Raw genomic sequence first — 27,178 nt, 5'->3', positions numbered from 1 at the left:
CACCTTCCTTGGTCAACACGTACTCTTGGCTGCCATAGGTACTTTCGAACAAACGGTATATATGGAACCACACACAGTGGGTAGAACCCCCAAGCTCAATCTATCCCAGTCCCGTGTACTCTGGAGTGTCCAGATCTATTCAATAGGACTGGGAAGGGATCTGCCCTAATTAAAGAGCACTGGAAATGCACACCTTCGTAAAGATTAATGGGGCTAGGGGCTTGGGAAAGGGCTTGGTGGACCCTTCTTAGAGGACACAAGGAGAGCCCTGATACCAGTTAGAAGAACCCTGATCATTGGTTTGACCCAAATTCATAGGATCTAGCCCGGGCCATACTATCTAGGCCAAGTGTTCACCCTGCTGCATGTGGTTTTCTAGATGCTTTTGGATGCTCCTTGATGTTTTCTGACTTAAGCAGACCTCCTGCTGTATAACTCCCTTGCTACCACCCAGAATGAACTGAATAATGGAGAACAGTGAAGGAGCATGAACTTGACTCACACTGTGCCCTAATCTGAGATTTGACCAAGCCTAGGTATTTTTTCTTACTCCCTGGTGTTCTCTATGTTCTCTTCTCTCACTACTTCATGATGCAGGTCTTTGGTGAAAGGGCTCTGGCCTTCTTTGATTTTGCCAGTGTAGTCAAAGCTATACCATGATTGCTGCAGAGCGTTCTCTCCCACCTTTAAACAAATCATTATTCCAAATGAGAAAGAACTCAGGCAGTAGAACATAAGCTTGCGAAGACTGGGTGGGTTCTAAAGGCAGCTGGAGTTCCTGCTCTGCCATAGTGTTCTGTGGCTTGGGCAGACTGACTTTACATCTTTCAATTTAACTTTCCAATAAAGCATAGGTCAGTAGTAGTATTTGCCTGATATATTGTTTTCAGTATCAAAGGGAACAGTATATTTAAAATGCTCCAGTAGAGTACCTGGCCAGGAAGACAGTAAATTTCATGTTGCTGTGGTATTAGAGAAGATTTTTAAAGTCCTGGTTGGTGAAAGAGGCACACCAGTAAGAGCTTGGGTGAGCCTAGCCCTTCGAATCAGCAGCCTTCGTTCTCTAGTTCAGAACAGTTATGGCCCGTTTAGACCGAGAAGCCAGTCACTTCATGTTAAGTCCCTCCAAACTGGCAGGATCATAGTTCCCTATCACCTCTCTGCTAAATAACAGGCACCGGTTCCTGGCCAAATTCCAATTTCTTCAGCTTGCCAATCTCCATCTTGGCAAGGGACAAAATAACACACACTCTGAAAATACAAGTTTAGTACTGACTAAAAGAACTCCCCTTGCCTTCAGTGATGTAAGGCTGAGTAATATATTCTCCTCATGATGCTAACAGGCAAAAATCCATTATTTATTTTCCTATCTCACTTGATGTCCCAAGAGGGAAGGTATGTTTGATGAACAAAGAGATAAAATTGTATCATTATGTCTCCACCAAGATAAGTTATGTGTTCCTATCATATGTCAGGCACTGGGCACAGCATTTTACACATATGATCTCAAATCCTCCCAACAACCCTGCAAAGACAGAGTCCCAAAGAAGTGAAGTAACTTGCCCCAAATTGGACAGCGTGTAGGGATGGAGATAGGACTGTAACTTGGCTGGCCAGCTCCAGAGGCTGCACTCTCTCCCCTGCCATATACCATGCTGTCTCCTACTTTTTTGCTTACATTGGGATTCTAGAAAACAACCAGAAGCTTCAGGACACCAAAGATTTGACATAAAACTGAAGTAGATGGAATATTAAAAACAAAACAAAAGCTCTAAGTTAGAAATCCATTTGTGTCATTTTGTCAAAAGTTTTCCCTGACACATTTTGGAAATGTCTTCAAAATCTATGCAAAGTTCACATACAAAAACCAATCTCATTATTTTAAGGTCACAATTGGTTCTCTGACCAAAAACAGTATTAGCTGACCCAAATCCTGACTTGATTCACTAGCTTTAGTTCCAAGGAACTTTTCCCTGTTGTCAGAAGTCAAATTCACCTTCAATGAACCACATTTTGCCATGGCTGAGGGATATTCCAAAAAACGAAAATTCCAAAAGTAGAGTGCCAAAACTGTTCTGAGCAGTGGCAATGTTGTTAAAATGAAGTTACAGCAGCTCTCTGCCCCTTGAAATCATTTTCTCTCTTGGCTCTTTTTTTTTAAAAAATAAATTTATTTATTTAATGTATTTATTTTTGGCTGTGTTGGGTCTTTGTTGCTGCACGTGGGCTTTCTCTAGTTGCAGAGAGCGGGGGCTACTCTTCGTTGTGGTGCACGGGCTTCTCATTGTGGTGGCTTCTTTTGTTGCAGAGCACAGACTCTAGGCACACGGGCTCAGTAGTTGTGGCTTGTGGGCTCTAGAGTGCAGGCTCAGTAGTTTTGGTGCACAGGCTTAGTTGATCTGTGGCATGTGGGATCTTCCTGGAGCAGGGCTCAAACCCATGTCCCCTGCATTGGCAGGAGGATTCTTAACCGCTGCACCACCAGGGAAGCCCCTCTCTCTTGGCTCTTGAGACACAGCTCAGTTTTCTGCTTTTCTGTCTCTGCCGGACACCCAAAGATTAGTGTCTTCTGTCTCTTTTCTCTACCTCACTCCTTTTGCACCTTTTGTCCCCCCTTTAAAAGGAACACCTTCTTAAAATGTTTATGTATCCAACACTATGTCTCTGGTGCTTTCTATTTAAATCTTTTATCATGAATATTTCCAAATACACAGAAAGTAAAAAGAATATAACAAAGACCATGTACTCACCCACCTTTCAACAACCCTTAATAATTTGCCATACTCATTTCTCCTCTACCCTCTGCCTTCATTTTTTCTGAAATATTTAAAAGTAAAGCCCAGGACATCATGTCATTTCACACTAAGATACTTCATTATGTATCTAGAAAAATAAAAAGGAAAGGACATTCTCTCATGTAAATTCGATGTCATTGATACATTAACAAAATTACCAATAACTTTTTATTATCATCTAATACATAGCATACATGTTCAAATTTCGCTGGTGATCTTCTCCTTTACTTCAGCCGTAAGGAATAACTCGACATTTGCCACATGTTGTTTTTCATGCACCTTCAACCTGTACATATGAGCCGTATACTCTTATCCTCCATGGCCCAACTTACCTCTGAGGTGCTTTCACTAAGTCCCTTTGGCACAGTTAGACATTTCCTCTCAAATGCTCCCAAAACACTTTGTACATTGGACATTATTTATAGTATTTATTGGTATTTTGTATTTAGTCTTGAACCTATATTTCTACAACACTAAACTGTGAATTCCTCAATGTCTGTTTTTTTCATCTGTAAAATAAGGAGAATAATACCAACTCTATGTGTCCGAACTTGTAAAAAAAAGATATAAAGAATAGAAAGCATAAATCATATTATCAGGCAGATAACTGGAGCTTTACAAAAGTTAGTTTCCTTCTTTTCCCTTAGTAAGTATAAATGTATCAGACTAGACTCAAATACCTGGGAGGCCAGGAAGGAATTGTTCCCCAGTACAGGAAGATAGATTGAATACGGGAAGATGTGGGAAAGGAGAAGCAAAATGGCTGCAAGGTCAAGTACTGCCCTGGGACTTTACCAGTTGCAACATTTTTTCTGTAACACACAATCTGTCTATTCCAGTCACAGGTCCTTAGATAAAAGAAGAGAAAGGAAAGCTGTCATTTGGAATTTATAGATGGTAACTCTTGATATCTGAATCTCCTGTTCACCTCTGAGCTCTTTATTATGCTAGGTTGGTCTAGCCAAGAGGAGGCCTGAAGGCACTCAGGGTGACTTATTAGTCAATTAATGGGTGAAGAAGAGGTTGAGAAAGCCAACAAAAATTTGTGGGAGACTTCAGGTTCTCGAAAATTGCATTTTTCAAAAAATTAATTAGTTTATTTTTGGCTGTGTTGGGTCTTCGCTGCTGCATGCGGGCTTTCTCTAGTTGCGGCGAGCAGGGGCTACTCTTCATTGTGGTGTGTGGGCTTCTCATTGTGGTGGCTTCTCTTGTGGAGCACGGGTTTAGTTGCTCTGTGGCATGTGGGATCTTCGCGGACCAGGGCTCGAACCCATGTCCCCTGCATTGGCAGGCGGCTTCTTAACCACTCTAAAGATGCATTTTTATCTTTTAAGATTCACATCTTTCTAGGGCTGGAAGAAGTAGGGGTTGGCCTATGAACATGTAGTGTTGCTATGGAAACAGCAACAGAGCTGTAGGCAAGAGATGTGGGTTCTGGTGCTGCCTCTGGGCATGACCACGGGCACATCAGTTAACTTCAACAGCCCTCGGTGGCAGAATAAGGGGATTGGAGGAAACTGGTTCCAAGAGCCAAAGAGACAAAAATTCAAAGAGAATAGAAAGGTTAAGTGACTGGCTCAATATCACCGTGCTTGTAAGAAAAAACAGAGAGCAGAGTTGGAAGAAATATGAAAAGTGATGTAGTTTGAAAACTGTTAAAAGAATCATATGATTTTCAAGAGCTCTGTTCTAGTGCTGGGACTGTGGCATTTTAAAATGCATTTAAAGCTAACTTGGACTATATGAAAATAATTTTCTTCTTTGGTTTTATTCCACAAAGATCTGGAAAACATTCCCAGCCCTGTGTCAACCTTAAATGAGAAAAGAATCTTTAAAGAGCCACTGATTTGTAATGGAAAACTCAGATAAATCAACTATTTATACTCTGAGATTTTTATATTTCTTTTTGTCCTTTCTTCAGAACACACAGCTAAGAAAAGCCATGATGTAAGTCTGTACTATTAGACCCCATTGGCAGGCTGTTTATTCTGTATCTACAGCCTAGCAGCTTCTCTGACTATAGCACTTCATGGACAAACAACCAAAGAACACATTCAAGCTTAAAAAAAGTGCAAGTGTTGATTAATCTAGCATGAGCCTGGAGAGAAAGAGGTGTCAGAAGGCCTAAGTTTTCATTTCTGGTCCAAGGTTTATTAGTCAAAGTTATTTAAGCTTTCTGAAGCTCGAATTCCTCCTCTTGAAAAACAGAGTGAATAATTACCTATTTACTGATACAACAATCAATGTACACATGAAAGGTATTACAAGCACTTACCTGATAAGTGAAACTGGAATAAGTCTTCATTAAATGCCTACTATCAAATGTCTTGATCTATACTTAACATTCCAACTGAGATCCAATATCAGAAGACTTACTGAGCTCTTCCTTAAGTATATACTCTTACCATTTCACTACTTTAGTTGTGTTTAATATCTGGGAAATCACGCCCAACTCCATGCATTTCTTTAAGAAACACCCGGCCTAATGAAGAGTAGGTCTAAAGGGGTATAATCAAAATGTGTGCATGAGATGGTGTGTTGGGTGAGGGAGACTAGACCACATAGTATGAAGAGTGGTGGTTAAAGAAACTGAGTATTACATCTGGAAAAAAGAATAGAGCCCTTCCCACTGAAGGACCACAGTGTGACAAGAGAAGTAGTCTTGGCTGACTTAGCTCTGGAGGCAGAAGAAGGATAAATGAATAAAGATCCTGGGAGCTGGATTTCAGCTCATAAGGAAGCACTTTCAGACACTGAGAGCTGTATAACAACGGAGTAGATGGGCATAGAAAATGCTTAGTGCCTGATACTATGGGGATAGATGAGATGACTACACTGCCTTCTGAACCTCATACTTGATTTGAAAGAAACCTTGACTTTCTATTAGGACTCAGAATTCTTAAGAATATGGACCTGAATCACAGATCCCCAAGTTCTGTTCCCCTCTCTGAAGCCCTATCCATGCCCTCCCTACAAGTAAAAACACCAGTAAGGGTATGTTACAATGATTTTTACTGAAAATGGAAGAAAAAGATAAAGGGTGCCATTGCTAAATTAGGTTATCTGGTTTTCAATGTGTCTTTTTTTAGCCATCAGATAGCTTTACTGCAGCTGGCTGAATTTAGTGTCTTCAAATGTGGGTGACCAGGGCAATAAAAGGAAACGAACTTTTTATTTTTTCATTTTAAGAGAAACCAAATAAAATACTCAACAGGATTTTTTTCCCTAATGTGGCCATGCAAGCACAGCATGGCTGATTTGCAACTGAGCACTATTAACATCTATTTATAGCCGGTATTTTCATAGACGAATCACATTTACCATGAGACTGTTAATATTAAGGGCTCAACCAGCTCTGCTGAGCACCCCATATAATCTTACTACATCTCTTTCCATTCCCCTTCCAGGGAACTAAGTTATAGCTTTATGGTTCCATGCAGAGAGAGGGGGAAATCCAAGTGGAAATGTAAAGCTAGCCGGCAGCCTGCTCTCTAAATTCAGCAAGTGTGGGATGTTAAGCACGTTCAAACTTAAGGCACTGAATCCCTTCCAAGTTTGTCCCTTGGTGAAGAGCATCCTACAGTTAGCACAGACTCACCCTGCATTATGCAGCCATCTTGCCATCAAAACGATTCATCCCTCAAATTTCCTACCAAACAAGTTAAAATAAGACCACTTTATAAAATGTCACATACACTAAAACAGAACTAATGACTGTTCAAGGTGCTGTCAAATAAAAAGGAGGAATGCAGCGGATGTTCACCTCATTTTATGCATGTGAGAGTGTACTCAGGGAGGTGGGGGTGAGAGAGAGCGAAAAGTCAGGGTATATATGATAAAAGTTTTCAAAATTCGGTGACATTAACAAGAATTTTCTAGTTAGTCTTGGGGATCCAGTGTCCCTTCTCCACGCACATGTGTGTGCATGCACGTGTGCACGCGCGTGAGCACACACACACACACACACACACACACACACACACACACACTGAACTTTGTGTAGGTACCAGCACTACCCTGATTTTGATATTAATTTCCCTGTCTTTGATGTCTCCCATGAGAGTCTCCACGCTTAGCCTACCTTTACCAAGCCCTTTCCTACAATCTTTACTACAGGCTAAAAGTCTTTAAATAATATACACAAAGCACTTAAAACAGTGCCGGGCATGTAGTAAGAGGTCCATACACATTAGCTACTTCTGTACACTCCAGCTACTTCTATGAGATTCTCAGTACCATTTTTCTGAATTTCTAGCCAGTGGTTCACAGATGAATCATTTTTACCATGAGGCAGTTCCTACTTACAGCCAGTCAGCTCTGTTGAGGACTGCATGATTCAGTCTTTCAAATGAATCCCTGATGAGTTACAACTCTGTTGAACACTGAGGAGACAGACATGAACAACAGGGGCCCTAAGCTCACAGAGCATGAACAATAAACCCATTACCAGGTACCATTATCTCCATTTTACATTTGAAGGCTCACAGAGGTAGAGTAGGTTGTCCAAGGCCACAGAGCTAACATATGGGAGCAGCAATTAAAGTCCAGATCCATCTGATCCCACAATCTCATAGTCTTTCTGTTATGCTATACCTCCTGCCTTCCCCCAAGATGCCAGCAAAGTGGCTGAGAAAAGCCACTTTGTGGCGTTTAAAGAATAACAATGCATTCAGTTAAGTTTCTGCACATAAATAATGCATGAAAACAAAACATCTTTACTGAATGGACCAATTGCTGAAAGGGCCAGGGAGTTGTGACTTCATATTATTCAGATTTTTGTGTAATTCTGGGTAGCCAGAATTAACTGTACCCATATCAACAAAAGGGACATTAGTCCAGATACAAAAATAAGCTTGCACAAATTGGCTAATATGATAACTGACATAGTAGGTACTTCATAAATGTTCGTTCAATAACTTAATGTTGAACCAGGATTTTTTCCTTTACTATGTATGCCTTCTTATAAAACCCTAGGTAGATACAGCATAGTGATTTGCTGGACTCTGGAACCAGACTGTCCAAGTTAGGACCTGGCTCTGCCACTTTCTAGCAGTACGACCTTTGGCAAGTTACTTAACAGCTACAAGCCTCAGTTTCCTCTTTTGCAAAATGGAGATAAACAACAGTTTTTAAGAAGACTAAATGAGTTAATCAAAAGAAAGCATTTAGAACAGACTTGTATCTGGTAAGTACTGAATTTAATGTAAGCTACCATTATTATTACTTTCTTCTTTAAATTGGAGTAGTTTTGATTGGTTACCTCAACATCATAGTAAATGATCAAGACCAAAACCAATTTCTTTCACTGAACCTTTTTGAAGTTCTTTTATACAAGCAAAATATCCTCTTTCTACCATTCAAACATGAAAATAAACAGGTACACAGAGACTAAATTATGTTTAGCGCTCAATTATATAGAATAAACACAGTTTTTGCTATCTAAAGATTAATAAAGAATGATTAAGAGAATTCAATTTTTATAGTAAAGAGTTGGCTAGGGGCATGTATATTGGGGGAAGGTGGTAGGTAGAATAGGCCTCAATTGACATTTGGTCATTTTCTGTAACTAGATTAAGTAAATAATTGCAAATTCTCTACTAGTCCTTCTTCTTCATGAACACATCCTTACCAAGATACACCACGATTTTAACCAGCTTAAGCCAAAGAAAAACTGACCGAGGTCACCACACAGGAAAATAAAGTAGAATCCGCTTCTCAGGGCCAACTACACTGTATCTGTATCCATAGATACAAGACAACAGAGAAGCAGAGAATTCTAAAGCGGGAAGTCCCAGGACCTCAGAGATCATCTAGTCTCAGGCGTAAATCCTGCAGTCAGGGGGACCCACTGGGGAGTAAGGAACAAGGTAGAGGTCAAGGCAAAGAACCCCTCGTCCTTGTTTCATCCTGAATGACCTCACGGGGCCAACCTAGACTAATATCCTCATTTTACAAGTGACAACCAGAGCTTTGCTAATTAAAAGCAGAGTTGAGATCAGAAGCCATGTTTCCTGATTCCCAGTCTATCGCTCTCTTACAGTCCTCAAGGCTGCCATTCTATGGCTCTGAGAGTCACAGATAATCAACACATTAGGCTGTGTTAAATTTGACAACTAAGCAGGTTTTCTCCTTGCAAAACCATCAGGCATTATGTCACTACCGACACTTTATGAAAAGAGTAAGGCATCATTATTTGGTATAAGCAAAAGCAACTTTCCATTCTGTTTTTTTTTTTCTTTGTAACCTGAAAATCCCAAACCACTGTTGCCATTACAAAATTTTTCTTTTCCTCAGTATGCAAGGCCAAGCACAGATGCATTAAAAATTTGCCAAGAGAAACAATGAAGTCACTGATAATACAAAGCATGAGAGTATCATGAAATTCATGTCTGTGTTTTCTTCCACTCGATACTTAATTACTTCTCATTACTGATCATTTTGTGGTTGTTGGCAGAAGGGCAAGGAAACTCCACCATTGTAAACATGACGAGACACACTCCTCAGTAGACCAGAAGTCTGCACACGATGGGTCTGTTCACAAACTCAGTGTGAGAGCCAGCAAGAATGTTGATGCTATTTTCCCTAGCCCTCAAAGAAGACTGGTGGTTTCAGAAAAACTCTAATCAATTTTAAAAGAATAAACATGGTATAAAAATGTTTCAGGTCATTCCTTTTTTATCACTTATAAATATCATCATTGGCAAATGATCTGTGCTCTCCTGGCAGATTTCACTCAACTCACTTTAAGAATGAGGTGAGAGGGAATATAGCAAATATTTTATAATAACTATAAATGGACTATAACCTTTAAAAATTATGAATCACTATATTGTACACCTGTAACATATAATACTGTACATCAACTTTAACTCAATTAAAAAAGAAAAGAATGAGGTGAGGGAAGATAGAACATATACAGAGAACCATTCAGTTTTCTGTAGCAGTTCAGGGTTGCCTTAAACTCAAAGAGCACTACTTATGAGCAATGCTTAGCAAGCTACCCTTCTAAATAGAAACTTACATTATCTTGGAATTCTGGAAGGCATACCTTGGATAAGATTAACGGTGGTAGAGGAATCTTTATTGATTAGTAGCAGAATACAAGTTGATTCTTATCAGTAGGCTATTGTTCCACATATGAATATGTGGGTAAGAGGAAACCACAGGAATGCATCACAGAAATCATAGAAATCAACTTATGCTTCCAGGAAACTAAAAGAAGTAAAGAACCAAATATATTTTACCCCTCTTTTAAACTAGATTTTTATTTGATTTTCACAGAAGTCTGAATCTGTAAGTGTGACAGACCTAGAGTTTTTCAAAGATGGCTGCAGTCAACTAAGTCTTCCCCATCCTCTGCAATGTGACTCTGCAGCTCCTTCCATCAAGAGGCAAATCTATTTCCCCACTTCCTGAATTTGGGCTAGCATGCCATTCTTTCACCAATAAAAATAAGGCCTTGGAGTCTCACACTCTTGAGATGCTGACCTGAGACCACCATAAGGGGAAGCCTGGTCTAGCCTACCAGAGGTTGAAAGCCCATGTGGAGCAGAGATGAGATGATCCAGCTGAGATCTAGCCCAACTAGCTGACAGTCAGATATGGGAGTGAGCCCATCTTAGACCATTCACACCCAGCTGAGCTGCAAGATGACTGAAAATGCAGAGTGGCCCATACAATTTTGAGCCATTGTTATTTAGCAATGTTATCTAAGTTGTGGGATAGGCCACAAAATAGAAAGAGCAAACCATTCACTCTGTTGAACAGCCATTAGGTATGAAGCATCAGGTCAGAAACCCTATGAGACATATGAATGGAGACTATTAATATTTGGTGGAAGACATGGATGGCCCTGCCCTTCATGTGAGAACATATCTGTAAATAAAGTGGTATGTAATATTTATTTGTTTTAAACATATCTGGTCTACATTAACAACCTTCCATTACTCCTATAGGCCAGAGCAATGATCTTTCTGAGGTGTTTAAGACAATCCAATGGGGTGGGAGAAAAATAATTAGATATCTTATTTTTTTATTAATATTTTTCCTTTTTGAATATGTTTTCATAAGGTACATAGCATATATTAATATGCTAGTATAGGAATATTATTTATAAACACATAAATACACACATAATGGGGTTTTCCACAGTCATAAATCTTATATATCCTCAACCTTCTATCCCTACATAAAAATGTACTCCTTCTATGTCTTTGCTTTTCTCAAATAAATAAATCCTTCCTTGGCTACGTAGGGGAGAGTCAGTGACAACTACTGCCACAGACCACTGTTCATCTGTATTGTAATTATTGATAAGTAATCTCTTCAGCAAGGCTATAAGCATTTTTCACACACAGTGTCTGTATCCATTTCAGACAGGGTGTCTATAGCCATCTGTCTTTGGCAGTACAGTAGCATGACACATGATTTTTAAGAGCACAGGTTCTGGAGCCAGGTTGCCTGGATTCACATCCCAGTTCTGCCTCTTATTAGCTGTGTAACCTTCATCTGTGCTTCCATTTCTTTGCTGTAGATGGAGATAATAATATTCCCTACCTCACAGGGTTGTTATAAGAATTGAATGAGTTAATAAATGTAAAATGCTTAGAAGAATGCCTGGCATGTAGTAACTGCTCAGTAAGTATTAGCTGTCATCATTATTACCACCACCATCACCACCATCACTGTCTATCTCCAGCGTCTAATAGAGTAAATAAATGTGTGATGGAGGGAAGTAAGAAAGAACATGAGTTGTAGAGAAAACACATTATGTGACTTGTTAAAATTCTGAAAATGAATGTTTTAAATTTCTCCAGATGGACATTGTAACTTGAAGGCAGGGTGTCCCACTAGTATCACTTGATAGTTGGTTTGTTACTGACAAATAAAATATGTAAGTAATAAACACGTAAGGCAATAAACACCTTCAAGTTCTGCTTTTACATCCTGATTGTTATGATGAGGCTACTGAAAATTCTCAGTTGAAAATTATTGCTGGGATTATTTCCTTAAGCATTGTCTTTTAACTGTGATCTCTCCTCTGGTGAAAATCAAAAGTCACAGGTCCATATGTAGTCCATATGTAGCATTTAGATTTCTGTGGATTTCCTATAAGATGCAGACCCACAAACCCATGTCTTTTAAATATACTATTGATAATCCATGCTCAAAGAAAGGCACAGTGGCAAGAATCGTTATACATCCTAGGAGAAAGGGGGCCACAGAGATCACCTCCTCACCCCCCCTCACTTCACAATTCAGGGCACTGCCCTCAGAGAGGGTCAGTGTCTTAACTAATCCGATAGCTGATTTGTGACAGAATTCTTTTCACATGACTTCTGTCTAGTTCAGTGCACTTTTCATGATCCCAGATTTACGAACTGTTTCCATAAACCGTACATTTGAAAATATATCACTTGTATTAAGGGAAGTAAGGAAGCCACACCATAAATAACCAATTTAGTGCACGAAACACAGTGGGCCTTCAATAAATGCTTGTTGAAGGATGGGTGGAGAGATGAATGGAGGCTTAGCTGGTTGGCTGTGAAGTCCTCAAGGTTCCTAAACTGTTCTACACTCAGGTTTCTCAAGTGGTGCCAGCAAGCTGGGAGTGGTAAGAGTCACTTCTTAAACAGAGTACCCAAGAAAGACACAAAGCCATTCTTTCAATCTTCTTTTCTTTCTCCCTTTATTCACGGCTCACAACTCATTAGATGAAAGAGGTAATCAAATAAACTTGCTTCAATTCTTGAAAATTTTTTCTAACTATAAAGGTAATAGAGAAACACTATAAAATTGGGGGGGGCTTCCCTGGTGGCGCAGTGGTTGAGAGTTCACCTGCCGATGCAGGGGACGCGGGTTCGTGCCCCGGTCCGGGAGGATCCCGCATGCCGCGGAGCGGCTGGGCCCGTGAGCCATGGCCGCTGAGCCTGCGCGTCCGGAGCCTGTGCTCCGCAGCGGGAGAGGCCGCAGCAGTGAGAGGCCTGCGTACCGCAAAAAAAAAAAAAAAAAAAAAAAAAATTGGGGGAATAAAAATAAAGTTAATAATAAAAGCTAATGTTTATTGAGTGACAATTTTGTATGAGGTATGTTGCAAACATTTGACATGTGTTGACTCAGTTAATCCTCACACCAACTTTAGGTTATAAATATACTACTACTATCATCCTCATTTTACAGATGAGAAAGGCACAGAGGTATTAAGTAACTTGTCCAGAGTTTTATAGCCAATAAGTAATGGAGTAGAGATTTGAACTCAGGCAGAGTGGTTCCAGAGTCCATGGTCTTAGCCATTCTTTTATACTGCCACTGTTCAAATTTTGCTTTCCAATGCAAATTATAAAGAAAAGAACTGATTTAAAAATTGATAAACTTGACTAAATTAAAACGTAAAACTTCTATACCACAAAAGACACAAAGTGAAAATGTAAGCTACAGACCAGAAAAGATAACATCAAAACATATAATCAACAAAACAGTTATTTATAGAGTATGTAACAAATTCCTACAAATTCATAAGAAAAAGACAAATAATACAAAAGAAAAATGGGCAAAGACTATGAACAAGCAATTTATGAAGAAATTCAAAGGGCCTCTAAACACATAAAAGGATGCCTGCTCTCATTAGTTATAGAATGCCAATTAAAAAGTCAGATACCATTTCACTTACCATATTGGTAAAAATTATAAATTCCCTAAGCGCAAGCGTTGATGAAGATACAGAGCAATGAGAACTCTTACACTCTGCTATAAATTGGTACTCCATTTAGGAGAGCCAAAATCCCATTCCTATGCTGTAAAGAATACTACCTGAAGAAATGGATGTTCACAGGAAAAAAAAAATGCACAAGAATGTTCACAGCTGCATTTTTTCTAATACTAAAAAAAGTAAACTATTTAAACATCCATCAACAGTAAAATGGATAAGTAAATGGTGGCCTATTCATATAATGCAATACTATATAGCAGTTAAATATGTAAAATAAGTAAAATGGAGCAAGAAAGAATCTCCAAAATATAGGATGAAAAAACATTTTCAGAATGATACATTCAATATGCTGTATTTACATTAGGTTTGAAAATCTGCAAAGCAATACTATATATTGCTCAGCAATATATACACATGCATTAAAAGTATAAAGTAAAGTATAAAACATGCGTGGGAATAATAAACACCAAATTCAAGATGGTTACTTCTGGGGTAGGGCGGGTATAGAGTGGGTTAAGGAAGAGGTACATAGGGACTTCTACTATATCTATAATATCAATATTTTACTTAAAAAACTGTTTTCTAATGTATATAGTAAATTAGGATTTTACAAATCTGTGTGCTAACATGTAGTGACTAATTATATTTCCATACTTTTCTGTGTGCTTGACCTTTCCAGATTTTTTTTTTTGGTCACGCTGTGCACAGCACGTGGGATCCTAGTTCCCAGACCAGGGATCGAATGCGTGCGCCCTGCAGTCGAAGCGCAGAGTCCCAAGCACTGGACCGTCAGGGAATTCCCTCCAGATTTTTAAAGAAATATTATTACAAATGAAAAGCAAGGTACCAATAATGATGAAAGGGACTTCCCTGGTGGTCCAGTGGTAAAGAATCCACCTTCCAATTCAGGGGACACGGGTTCCAACCCTGGTCGGGGAACTAAGATCCAACATACCACGGGGCAACTAAGCCTGAGTGCCGCCACTACAGAGCCCACGTGCCCTGGAGCCTGGGCGCCACAACTAGAGAGAAGCCCGTGCCACAACGAAGAGCCCGCACCACAACCAAGAGCCTGCGCCGCAATAAAAGATCCCCACATGCCATAACTAAGACCTGACACAGCCAAAAAAACATAGAAAATAAATAAATAAAATAAATAAATATTAAAAAAAATAATGATGAAAGTTTCATGATTTTTTAGGAATGAGTAAAATTAACAATCTGCTTGAACATCACTGAAGCAGACTATAAGTTCACTTGATGTTTTCTCTTTCCATTACAAACCTCAAAGGCGGAAAAAATTATCTTGCTATTGTAAATTAATTTGGATAATTATATAATCAGATGTGGAACTAATATGTCCCTGAAATATTAATTTATTTTATACTGTTTTCATAATGGTTAAATACTATAGGCACTAGTGTTCTTATTTTGTAGATAAGGGTCCTAAATATAAATCCTTGACTTATCTGAGGTCAGCTCTGGAATTTTAGCAGAATGTCAAGGATACAGCCAGGGACCAAGCCTTCATTCCTTTAATATTAGACTTTACTGTCATAACAAAATAACCCAAAGTATTTTGTAATTCTGATGCTTGTCTCTTAAAGCACCAAAGGCTAAGAAATTTAAAAACTCTTTTTAAACTTCCACAAGGAAACACTATAATGTGAATGTGAAGAAAGTTAGAACAATTAGCAAATTTACCATTTTACTATTACGTTAAGTACATCTTATGTAAGCACTTAGGCCTAGGTTGGAGGTATGACCCAGGTCCCTGAGGTGGAATGCTTGGTGGATGAAGTTCAAATACACAGTCTGTTTACCCATGGACATAAGTGGCCTTAATCAAAGCAGAACACATTTTTTAAAATGTTGATTTTAAAAACAGAAGTCTAAATAAGACTGTGATTTATGAATCTGCTAATGCCCTTCTCTGCTGTAGACTTCAGAAAGATCGAGTCTTTGGCTGTGGTAAATATAACAAGAGTGCAGACTTGTCAAAGCAGTAATAGGAGCTCTTATTAAAACTCTGCTTCCACTAAGAGTTACAAATTGTCTTCCTTCTTTCCAGCCCTTAAAGAATGCGTTCCAGAAGCAGTGACACAGAGGGCTCAGCCCAAAAGCAATTTCCAAGACATAGTGAAGACTACAGTTTCCAAGGTCCTGAGAACATGAAGCAGAGACAGCAAGACAAAGATCCCACCAGTGAGTCGGATGCAATGCTTCCGTATCCTAAGTCACACAGTGGTAATGGCCACCAAGGAGAAGACCTCTCAAGAGACGACTTATTATTTCTTCTCAGCATTCTGGAGGGAGAACTGCAGGTCAGCTGGGTTAGAATTATCCCCCTCATGCTTCAAGGGGAAGGCTGCTTATGAATTTTGTGTGGTGGCTGCCACAGAAATAGGTATTTGTGCTTCATACTTGTATATACATGAAATCAAAGTACACATTCACAGAATTCTCTTCTGGCAGCACGAAGAGCAATTAATCACATCTAAAAGGGCTGTTGTTATGACATGCGATTGGCATGCACATTGTGAAAGGTCACATCCTCTGCCCATGCTGCTCACAAGCTTCAGTGCACAGGCACGTATGGGTAACAATAAGAGCAGATGACTTCTGGACTGGTTTAAACAACAATAGGTGCTTTTGTACCTCACATGAACTGGCTCCTAGACTTGCCCTGGCATTATTAACCTATACAAAAAACTAAAAACAGCTGCTACATATATAGGAGAATCTTATTTCCTATCCCTGAAAATGAAAATGCCAGTCCATTGAGGCATATCATGTTATCTGCTTGTCAAACACAATAAAAAATGTAGAGTCTCCCCATGTTGTATAGTGATCACTTTTAAAAACATTATTAATGTGTAACTAGACTGTAAGAAGGATGAAGTAAAGGGACATAGTTTTGCTACCTTTTCTAAAAGGTGCTATAACCAAATATGATTTGTTTATATTTGAAGGAGAAGAGAAAAAATACTCAACTACACAAGAAATCACTTGCAGAGACTGCTGGTAGATAAAGTGGGCTTTCTGAAATGCTTTTTGTTCCTGCAGGCTCGAGATGAAGTCATAGGCATTTTAAAGGCTGATAAAATGGACTTGGCTTTGCTGGAAGCTCAGTATGGGTTTGTCACTCCAAAAAAGGTGCTAGAAGCTCTCCAGCGAGATGCTTTTCAAGCAAAATCTGCCCCTTGGCAGGAGGACATCTATGAGAAACCAATGAATGAGGTATGTATCACATCAGGGGTGTGTACCGAGTAAGCTCACCAGCCAGTAAAGCACTAGGCCTGGCAGGTGAGCAGGACATGTAACTCCTTTTTCGATTATTTATAGTTGTATGTTTAAAATCTTCCCCAGGTAGATAAATACTACATGCTCTACAGGAAAGAAAAGGAGAATAAATCATGGATGGGATGTTCCCACTGGGTTTGTTTCTTGACATTAGACTAAAACCTAACAAATGCAAGAGAATTCCTCTCTTTTGCTCTCTCCCCCTTTCCCTCTTGTATAAACACATAGACACACAGACACACACAGATACACACAGACATACACACTCAGACCCAGACACACACACACACACACACACACACACACACACACACACACAGAGGAATTTGCACTTCTTTTGGAGATCTGAAGGCAATAATAAAAAACAGATAAAGTTTAACCATAGAAGTTAATTTCTTTGAAAACACTGAAGTATTATGTCATAGAAATTCTGAGCATGAAAGGAAACAATCTGAAGAATTATCCAGGAAACAGAGTTTTAGAAAGTATACATTTTAGATGAACACATAACTTCTTTTTCCTTCAAAAGTTTAATGACAGTAAAGACTTTTCTCCCACCAAGTATGCCCAACAATGACAACAGCAAAGATGAACAGTCTCAACACGGCCACCACTGCACAAAGATACAGCACTGCTTGCTCTTTTACTTGCTGATATTTCTGAAACTCCTTGGCATCCTTACTTTATTCTTCTATTTTCTTCTGAGACCTCAATGGAAAATTTCATAATTTTTCATTTTTATAAAAAGTAAACAACTAGGAGCATAAGTTAAGGCTAGAGAGAGTGAAAGCAAATTTTGGGCAAATTTCCCCCACATACGCTCTGGCAACCTACCTCAGGACTGACCTCTAATGTCCTTGCTATTCTTGTCTTGAGTGTCTCATGACAGAAGCCTACCATCTTGCCAAATTGTGAAAGAGTTTGGTCAGTCAGCTTCTCTGAGGGGTAAGGGTGAGGATGAGACCACCCAAAGTCTGTTGATTGCGCTTTAATCCAAATTTTAAACAAGAGGAGCCGAAGCCTCATTCAAGTCAATAGTGTTAAAACTGTATTCTGGCTCCCAACACAGTGACTGTGAAACAGCATTAAGCACAAATTCCCCAACCAGTATAAGTGCAAATGCAAGTTAATTATCACTGAACATATACTCACAAAACTCCAAAAATGGCACAACCCCTCAACACTTCAGAGTAAAATGAAACAGAATAATTCCAAACTTATCCTGAAATCAGTAGGAAAAGTTTTAGCTACTTTTGTAAGTAAATAATTCTATTGTACACAGGCAAAACTGGAAACACCCTCTCTGCAAATGCTTGCAATCCTAACTCTGCAAAGTGTCCCTAAAAGTTACCCATAATTTGGCCCTGCTTTATGAATCCAACCTTCCTTGATTACTCAACCAACAGATACCCCTACACACACACACACACACACACACACACACACACACACACACACTTCTTACATTCCCATCTCCATGATTTGTCCGTTTTCTTCTCTTGCCTACTTCCGCCTGATAGATTTCTCTCCTCAGCTACCAGTCTCTCCCAGTTCCTTGAAGCCCCTATAATTCTATCTACCCAACAACCCAGTTGCCTACCCTTTTCCTCTATCTAGAAGTAATGGGTGAGAGGGGATATCCAGAAAATAAACAATAAAGGGAAATTCTGACTAGGAGTCCCTAGATAGGGCTGAAGAAAAGAAATAAAGTGGGGTGTTCCCACTAAGACCATACCGGGGGGTACCCTAATTACATCAGGGTAAGGATGTGCATGCTAAAAATTTATTATTTTGTTTTCCTCCATCTTCCTCCTTTTATTTTCCTCATAATGTTCTTTTAAAAAAATGTGAAAAATCTCAACCATGTCTAGGGTAAACTAAAGGGGATTTATCTAGTCATAAGGCAAAATACCTTAGAAAAACAAACTGTTCTCAGCTATGTCATATGTTAGGAACACTGACTTAAGGTGGAGGCCTGTAAGCTAGAACAAAGGATGTGGATGGGGAGAGAGGGAGGGAAAAACTCAGAGTCCAGAACAGTTTTAACCTCCTATTCCTTTCCAACCTAGGCTTCTATACTAAAAGTTACCTTAAAAAAGATACTTGAGTTAATGGCCTAACATATTCTTAGTTCTTCCAAAAAAGATATCAAGAAAAATATAACAACAGTTTGGATTTATCAAGGTACTATAATAAAAGAATCTGCATACCTTATTAGCATTACCTTAGGGCAATTCTTAAAGTATTGATACTTATTTTAAGCAACTATATAGTTCAGCTTTTAAATTTCATTTCATAATTTTCATTGTATAAAAATAGTTGTGCTTCCTGTCTTCAGGGTGCTTAATGTCTCTTTTAAGAGTGACAGACAACAAGTGATCACACAATAAGTATATAATACACACTATGTTAATTTTTGTGGTGAAAACCACAAAGCACTATGAGGGAGTATAATGGGGGATCGAATTGAGATAGAAGAATCAGGAAAGCCAAGTTCCAGAGAATGAGTAGGGGTTACTCAAGTAGAACATAAAGAAATTCCATTTCCAGAAACATTGTGGATGACATATCATGAAATCATATCACTAAAAAATACATAAAAACATTAGATAAAATATCTAGCATACTCTTAAGTGCATGGATGAGCTTTACATGGAGCTAGAGAAATCCTGAAGCCAGGAACTAAAAAGGGAAATTTCCTCAGACTAGCTTCTGGCTCCACATATTTTCAATCTTTCTCTTCTGTAATCCACAATCTTCCAGTGCTAGGAACCAAAAGACATATTCATTTTGCAGTATAGCCTCTGGTTTTTCACTTCTGAGCATGGCTGGGTGAGCTGGCACACCCAGAATGCTACCAAGATGGACAGTTGAGAGGTATATTGTGAGTGATCTGAAGCTCAGTAGATGACCGAATAAGAATGACACAGGACTATCACCATTCAGGGTGACAGCAAAACAAGGAAGGGCTTTCAGAAGAGTCCGGTAGGGGTCATGCTGAGACAAGAATCATGCCCCCATTTCCAGTATCTGAGATACTGAGGCAGTGTGAGAATGGGCAGTCTCTATTTTAGGATGCTAGCATTATCCAGGAAAACCAGGTTTCAGTAAAGACAGGGAAGAAGATGGAGCATTTTATGAATAGCATATTTGGTTACCTTTGATCTACTAAAACAGCCAAATAATTTCTCTACTGTCTGAACCAGCTTTATCTCTACTAGTATATTCAGGGTAATCAAAGAAAAAGACAATCTTCAAATAGCCAACAAAAAAGAACAAAGAGAACCAAAGCCATAGCTCAGAAAGAAGACAAAGCCCCAAATTAGGGTGGTCTGTGACTCAGGAGCTATTAAAACAAAGGTCATTATTCTTTCCTAAACATATATTAAGCAACCAAAAGCAAAAAGACTCACGATCTCTCTGTCCTTCATTCTTTTTGACCACGGGAGAATCCAACCTATTGGAACACATTGGACTTCCTTCATCCTAGGTAAGGAGTTGGATTGTATTAGCGGTTGCGGGTAGGATATGACATCAGGGAGGCTAAAATGGTAAGCTTGTTAGCACAGTAAACATTAATGGGTTATCTTTTTAATCTTTCTTCCTCTGACACTCCCTAAAGTGACTGAGTCTTCCTGTTTTCTTCCCCAGGCTTCATTCAATCCACAAGTGGGGCTAGATCAAAAAGGGGCAGTGGTTCTTTGATAGTCCCTTAGTGCTTAATGATACACCACCTTATACTGCTCCTAATTGTTTAGTGTGTATATCTTATCTGCCTAGTAAGAGTATAAGCATTGAGACTTTAAAATTCGCCCATGGCAACTATCATAGTACTAAATGCATATAGCATAATAGACGCTTAATAAATAGTTGTGGCCTTGAGAAAACTGTGGCAATACAATTGATCTTAGAAATCAAGGCCAACCACTACATTTATAATCGAAAAACCTGAAGTACACAACGGTTAAGTGGCTTGGCCAAGCACACACACACAATTGGTGGAAAATGAAATGAGTTCAGACAAGCTCAGGTCCATCATTTGATCTGTAGGAATGAAGAAGAGACTGAATTAAGAACAACTGGCATATTTTCTAAGAGGCATTTTGGGTATGGAGAAACGAAGGCACAGAATAAAACTTCAAGCATAAGCTAAAACATATCTAGAATCACTTACAGTTTCTTTGGGAACTTTCCCTCTGCAAGGTCCCTATTTGACACCTTTCCAATTTCTGCTGTTGACAAACATGAGGTCCTTAGCACCAAACAGCATGCAGTAAATATAGGCCATTCTTCAAGAGTCATGGAAGGTGAGAGAAGGAAAACCCAGAGAATTAGACATTTCACTGATATGAAGAAACAAATAATTCTACTCAGGAGTGACCAGAGAAAGCCATAAAGGAAGAACAGGAAAAGTTTTGGGTGAAAGGGGAAAAAGGTTTCTATGTCCCGGCACTGAAAAAAGCAGTCTTGAAGCACCACGGTGTGTTCTAAGAACTACCTGAAGTCTGGTGTGGCTAAAGGCTGGGTGAGAAAAATGGGAAGGTATGGAATGAGAATGGGGTGGAAGTGTCAGGAGGCCAGATGGTGAGAAACCTTTCAGCTCTGAATAGGAGAGTGGAGTAATCCCACTGGTGGAAGATTGTGCTGTCACTGATCAGGACAGGCTGGATGGGGGTGAGGCTGAAGGAAGGGAGAGCCCTTAGGAGATTATGTAACAACGGGCAATGATTCTTTCCAACCTTCCTTCCTTTTCCCTACAAACAAACAAACAAGCAAACAAACAAAATAAGGAGGAAAAACACAATGGAAAGCAATAGTAGATTAACTAAACCTTCTCTTTTTGGGCTAAACTAAGTTTAATATTCATGTCCATACAGCTACAAGAAGCTATCTGAGGAAGTTTCCTTTATGAAGCCTCCCTTAGTCATTCATTTATGCTTTACTAAATACCTATTATAATTATTCATTTATTAATTCTAGGGCCGATCTTGTGATAAATTGAATGTTTCTCTAAGTCAAACGTCAAGCTCCCTAAATTAAGGCTGATTCTATTACTATTTCACTCTCAAATTCTAAAAGCAGTTGATTTGAATTTCCCATATAATGCAGTCTAGTGTTTGGGCAACTGGAAGTTTTCAGAGAACTGTTGTTGCTTGAGACCCAGGACAATTAACACTACAACCTCCCTCTCAGAGGATGGTCATTAGTTAAAAGTGACTCTGCCAGCAAGCAATACAACTTAGCAATTTCAGCTTCCACAAAAGGATTGGTCACATTAATTAAAAATCATCACCTATATGACATAATGAAGTATTTTGTGTGTGTTAAGGCACCATTATAAACCCATATTAGAAAACTAGACAACCAGCCTAAGCGTTTAGAGGTCAGTTGGGTTCTGTATGCTGGGACACCTTTATTCCCTTCTTTTTCTGAAATCATTTGGCCATTTTTGTGCTTTGGATTCCTAGTTAAGTATGTGCTTTTTAAGGATGTATGATTTAAACTGGCTTCAAATTCAGGGTCACAAATTTTCAGTCTTTTACAATAAAGGCAAAGGGCAAAATCAACCAATATTATCAGTTATAGTTTAGTATTGAACTAATCTAGACAGTCACATGCTTTCAAAACCATGTTCTTAAATGGATTTTAATTTATCACTGGTCACAGATCCTGAAGCACTTTTGTTTTAATCAGTCTACTTCCCTCTTTTCTTTCTTGATTCCTTGCTTGCTTATTTTGTTTTCAATCTGTAAGCATATACTGGGCACCTACTACAAGCAAAGCACTCTATTAGATGTTAAGAATTTAAGAAAAATAGAATGTAGGCCCTGCTTTCAGGGAGTTCACAGTCTAGCAGAGGAGACAAAAGTAAATAAGACACGGGGTAATTGTTTTATAATAGAGATATAAGTAGGCCACAGAAACCAGAAAGGACTTGGTGTTTACACCAGGTCTATACCAACACAGAATTGATTAACAAGAATTTGAAAAAAATACACAAACACCTTTATGAATAATGCACTGAAAAACAGACCATGGATCCAAGAGATGTACGTGAGCAGAGTACTTTAGGGAGGGCTGGGCAGCTAGGGAAGTGGCAGAATCAAACACTGTACAAGGATTCCTTTACTTTCCATCATTTCTCTGATATGGTTTCCCTGGAGAGAAAAGGAAGTAGCAAAAAGGGGGTATGGAGAAATTGTTCAGATATTTACAGAGGAACCAATGTTTCTTTCTGGTTAAAAAAAAAAAAATGATGACATGGGAACTAAGATCCCACAAGCCACGTGGTGCGGCCAAAAAAAAAAAGACAGTAAGAAAGTTACATTTGTGTTGAAACATCAAAAAGTATCAATTAACAAGAGTAATGATAAAAAACTAAACAAGGAAATCATAAACCCACTGTTGAATTAATTTGTTAAAACTTGGATATTTCTAAAAGAGGGAGAGATGGCAGTATTATGAATGATTTGTACTTAGACTATTAATGTATTTTCTTTTGTAGTTGGACAAAGTCGTGGAAAAACATAAAGAATCTCACAGACGAATCCTGGAACAGCTTTTAATGGTAGAAAAATCTCACAGGCAAACCATATTAGAGTTGGAGGAAGAAAAGAGAAAACATAAAGAATACATGGAGAAGAGTGATGAATTCATAAGCTTGCTAGAACAGGAACGTGAAAGGTAAGGCTACTTTGGACAAGACAGTGACCTATTCTGCAAATTCTTACTAACCTCTCACTATGCGCTGGGCATTATACCAAGGGATACAGGGATACAAGGTAAATATGACAACCTCTGGTCTCAAAAATCTCATGGCCAAGAGTGAGGAAAAGGATATGTTTAAAAACAATATCAATACAATGCAAGAATAACCGGGTGTGACAGGACTGTGGAAACATAAGTGCTGGGCAACTGATTCTTCAAGGGAGTGCCCTGTGAAAGCTGCAGAGAGGAGGTAACGGGTCTAGTCCCTGTGCAAACAAGAATGGAGACCACATACAAGGCAGGGGCAGGAATAAGTGCCACAGCATAGAGGTAAGAGAAGAGTATGGGTACTGAGGGAACTAAAGCTTTCCACATGGCTACAGCACAGGGTGTGAGAAAAGGAAAGGCTAGACACGAGCAGCTGGATTTTATACTGTTGGCAAGAAGGAGCAAATGACAAATTATGAGAAGGAGAATGAGTTATCAGGGATGCTTTCTTAAGGAACCATTAAGGAAAGACGGAAGAAAGACAGGGGCAGGTATGTGTTCCAATGGCTATAGGGTTAGGGAGGATGCGGCATAATAAGAATTATTTATGACGTATAGTCAATATGAATTAGTGACTAATGTGACTAGAGAGCAGAGCAAGGAAAACAGGAAGTTATACTCCTAGTTCTTCACCAAGGTACAGAAAGCAGGAATGGGGCACAGCTTTTTGTTGTTGCAGGATTTCTGGTTGGGGAGATAGTTCAAAAGATGGAGGGGGTCCTGTTTTAGACAAGTTGAGCATGAAGTACCTGGTGTATTCCAATGTTCAGTGGGGAGAAGGATGTGTCTAAACAGACAACCCACCGTTAGAAATATAGGTCTGGAAAAGGCTGGGCTGGTGATGTGTATTTGTAGCCAGTGATAGCTGAAGTTATGGGTGTTGGTGTGGTGAGGGGAGAGAATTTTGAGATGGAAACTCTAGAAAACAACAAAACAACCCATCAAATTAGGGTTTTCCTCCAGAAAAATGGGGCAAGAAAGGAAGCTGAGAAGGAATGAAGAATGGTGGAGGATTAGAACAACTAGAAGAGAAAGCAAGGAACCAAGCAAGGGAAGACTTTCAAGAAAGAGTGAGCAAACAGCAGCAGATAATACAGAAAAGGATGACCAAATGTCCCAAGATGGCAACAAGGAAGATACTGAAGAACTTAATGAGCCCTTTCAATAAAACAGTGAAGGCAGAAGCCAAATTGCAATACTTTGAAGACTAAATAAGAAATGAGAACATAGAAGCTTAAAATGTGAACTAGTATTTAGAGAAGCTTGGCTACAAAAAGGGAGAAAATGGTTGGTAAACATTTTATAACCGTATGGAAAGCAGGTTATTTTGCTCAACTTTGACCCTCTGTTCTGAATTACCTTAGAAAGTATGAACATCTATATTAAATTGAAAGAACAATGACTCCTCTCTATTAATACTGCAAAGATAGAAAATAACCAATCTTAGTAATGTCAAATTTTTACTGGACCTTCATGTCACTTTTGTTATTCCATGTATACTTCTCTTATGAGTTACAGAGCTAATGATGCTAGATTCTAACAATCACAGAAAAATACAGAAAAAAAAAATTACTGTGAGTTCCCTTTTCTAAAATACTAGTAGCCTCAATTGTTTTATTTGACTACTTACAATTCATATTTTAACTAGGTAATCAAAGTTACATAATAGCTACGCTAATGGCAAACTTTCATTTCTTTTCAGTGCACTTCATGGTAGTCGTCAGAGCACTAGAGATTCAATGGCCCTCACATCCAGTTTCTTTTTCTACATTCATCAGGGGTTTGTTTTCTACTCATTACATAGACAGCGGGTCTTGTTACCTTGCCTCTCATGAACCTGAAATATCTTCAGGGCAGATTAAAGGAGCAAAAGAAGTCTGGCACCAAGGGAAGATTTGGCTCAGACCTTACACTATAGGATTTGTTATTCAATGAGACAATGTCATATTAAATATTATTTCGAACCCTTGTGATTTGGCACCTGTGGCCTCATTTGGCCTCCAAAACTTATTTGGCACTAACTTGTTGAACACGGACACTTCCTTTCATCTCTCATTATTATGAACATTTATTGACCATCGTCAGAGTGCTGCCTGCCATAGAACAACGAGGTACTGGAGGTCCCTGCCCCGGGGGCTTAACCATGTTAATGGAGAAGGCAAGAGGATACAGATTTAGGGTGGAAATGTGAAAGGCTGTTGGTGGTATAGTTCTAATGTTCACCATTGTCTCTCTACTATCTTCTGGAGGAAGGCTGAGGAGGGCTATCCAGAAGTAACACTGTAAAGCTGGTAGGCAGATGGTGAAGATTATTTAAATCAAGAGAGCAAAGAGGAACAACACTGAGAAATGAGAACAAAAGAGCACTAGGAACAAAGGCCACGGGCTAGAGGAAAAGGAAAATAGTGGGACAAATGTAAATTGTACACCAAGGAATCAGTATATTAAGAACGGTATTTCTACATGTATCAAAGTAGTTTAAGAGGGAGAATTTAAAAGATCACATTTTTTAGCTATATAGGATGCAAAGGTTTTTTGTCTTGAAGAATAATGAAAGTAAACAAACCATTACCAAAAAATAGGAAAAAATGACTGAAGTGATTCTCAATCCCTGTTTAGCCACTCCAGAAGATATGGGAATATTCAGCTATTTCTGTTTGCCCAGGAACAGCTTCCAGATGGAACTCTTTGGGTGTGAGAATGCTAAGGCTCTTCTTGACTCACATGATACACAGACAATTCTCCGTTTCCATCTGTACATCACAATTCCCATATCTTGGCACTGCTGGTGCACTGGCCCTTCCTGGCCCCCCTGCTTGTAGCAAGGAGACTGTGGGCCTCATGAGGCATAACTGACTTCCACTTGCTTTAAGGCCATGTGCATAAAAATACTAAATGAACACCATCTAACAAAGAGGTGGGGGAAACTAATAATTTCAGATAAATATATACAGAGGAGGTGCTTACACAAGAGAGTAAAATACCATTCATGTGTCTCATTCTCTGACAAGAAATGACAGAACACAAACCTAACTTTAGTGAGAGTACTTCCTCTCAAACATGCAGCCACCCTTCACAAAAGCAACACTAATTTATTCTAAGGAGTCAAAGAATAATGTTTACTTCCTTCCTCAAACAAAGTGATGTAAGCCACTCCCGAATCAGTGACCCTCAGTACAAAGAAAGAAAGAAAGAATATCATAACCCCCATAAACGTGGTTTGAGTAAATATAACTAAAGGACTATCTGATTGAAACTCTGAAAAATACTGTGAAAGTTTAGTGATTGTATTTTTAGTGTTAGATAATATCTACTTGGAAAGAAAATAAAAATTAAGAAATACATGATTGAGATAGTTAATGAGACCTTAGAGGGTGTAATAATGGATTTCAAATTAAGGCTCAATTTCTGTGTTTTCTTCAGAGAATTCATTTTATGTGGAAAACCCTAAAGGAGACTGATGTCACACATTGAGTTTAGGCCAAAATGTTTGCCAAGTGATGTCGCTGTCGTAATCAGTAAACAATTGGCTTTCCCACTGCAGGAGGGTGGGGGCAGGGAACAGCTCAGGAAACCCTGTTCCCAAGCGTGTTAATGCAAAGTTTCCTTCGCTGTA

General features: G+C 39.0%; 2 protein-coding genes across 2 annotated transcripts in view; one reads left to right on the top strand and one right to left on the bottom strand.

Moving 5' to 3' along the window:
* CMSS1 (cms1 ribosomal small subunit homolog) overlaps positions 1 to 27,178 on the bottom strand; it is a 390,251-nt gene that overhangs the window by 244,607 nt on the left and 118,466 nt on the right. The gene's annotated exons all lie outside the window — the stretch shown is intronic.
* The window catches only part of LOC309962508 (filamin A-interacting protein 1-like), a gene marked incomplete at both ends in the record, with an annotated part of 129,575 nt that continues 117,981 nt past the window's right edge, over positions 15,585 to 27,178 (top strand). The window contains 3 exons of the mRNA XM_082840388.1: positions 15,585 to 15,827; positions 16,570 to 16,743; positions 23,312 to 23,490. Coding sequence (XP_082696514.1) covers positions 15,585 to 15,827; positions 16,570 to 16,743; positions 23,312 to 23,490 — 596 coding nt within the window. The remainder of the gene's footprint in view (positions 15,828 to 16,569; positions 16,744 to 23,311; positions 23,491 to 27,178) is intronic.

Source organism: Leucopleurus acutus (assembly GCF_964270905.1).
Source record: "Leucopleurus acutus genome assembly, chromosome: 5".
In the NCBI taxonomy this organism is placed as follows: domain Eukaryota; kingdom Metazoa; phylum Chordata; class Mammalia; order Artiodactyla; family Delphinidae; genus Leucopleurus; species Leucopleurus acutus.
Note: the sequence above shows the minus strand (reverse complement) of the source record. Positions and strands in the feature narration are given on the sequence as shown.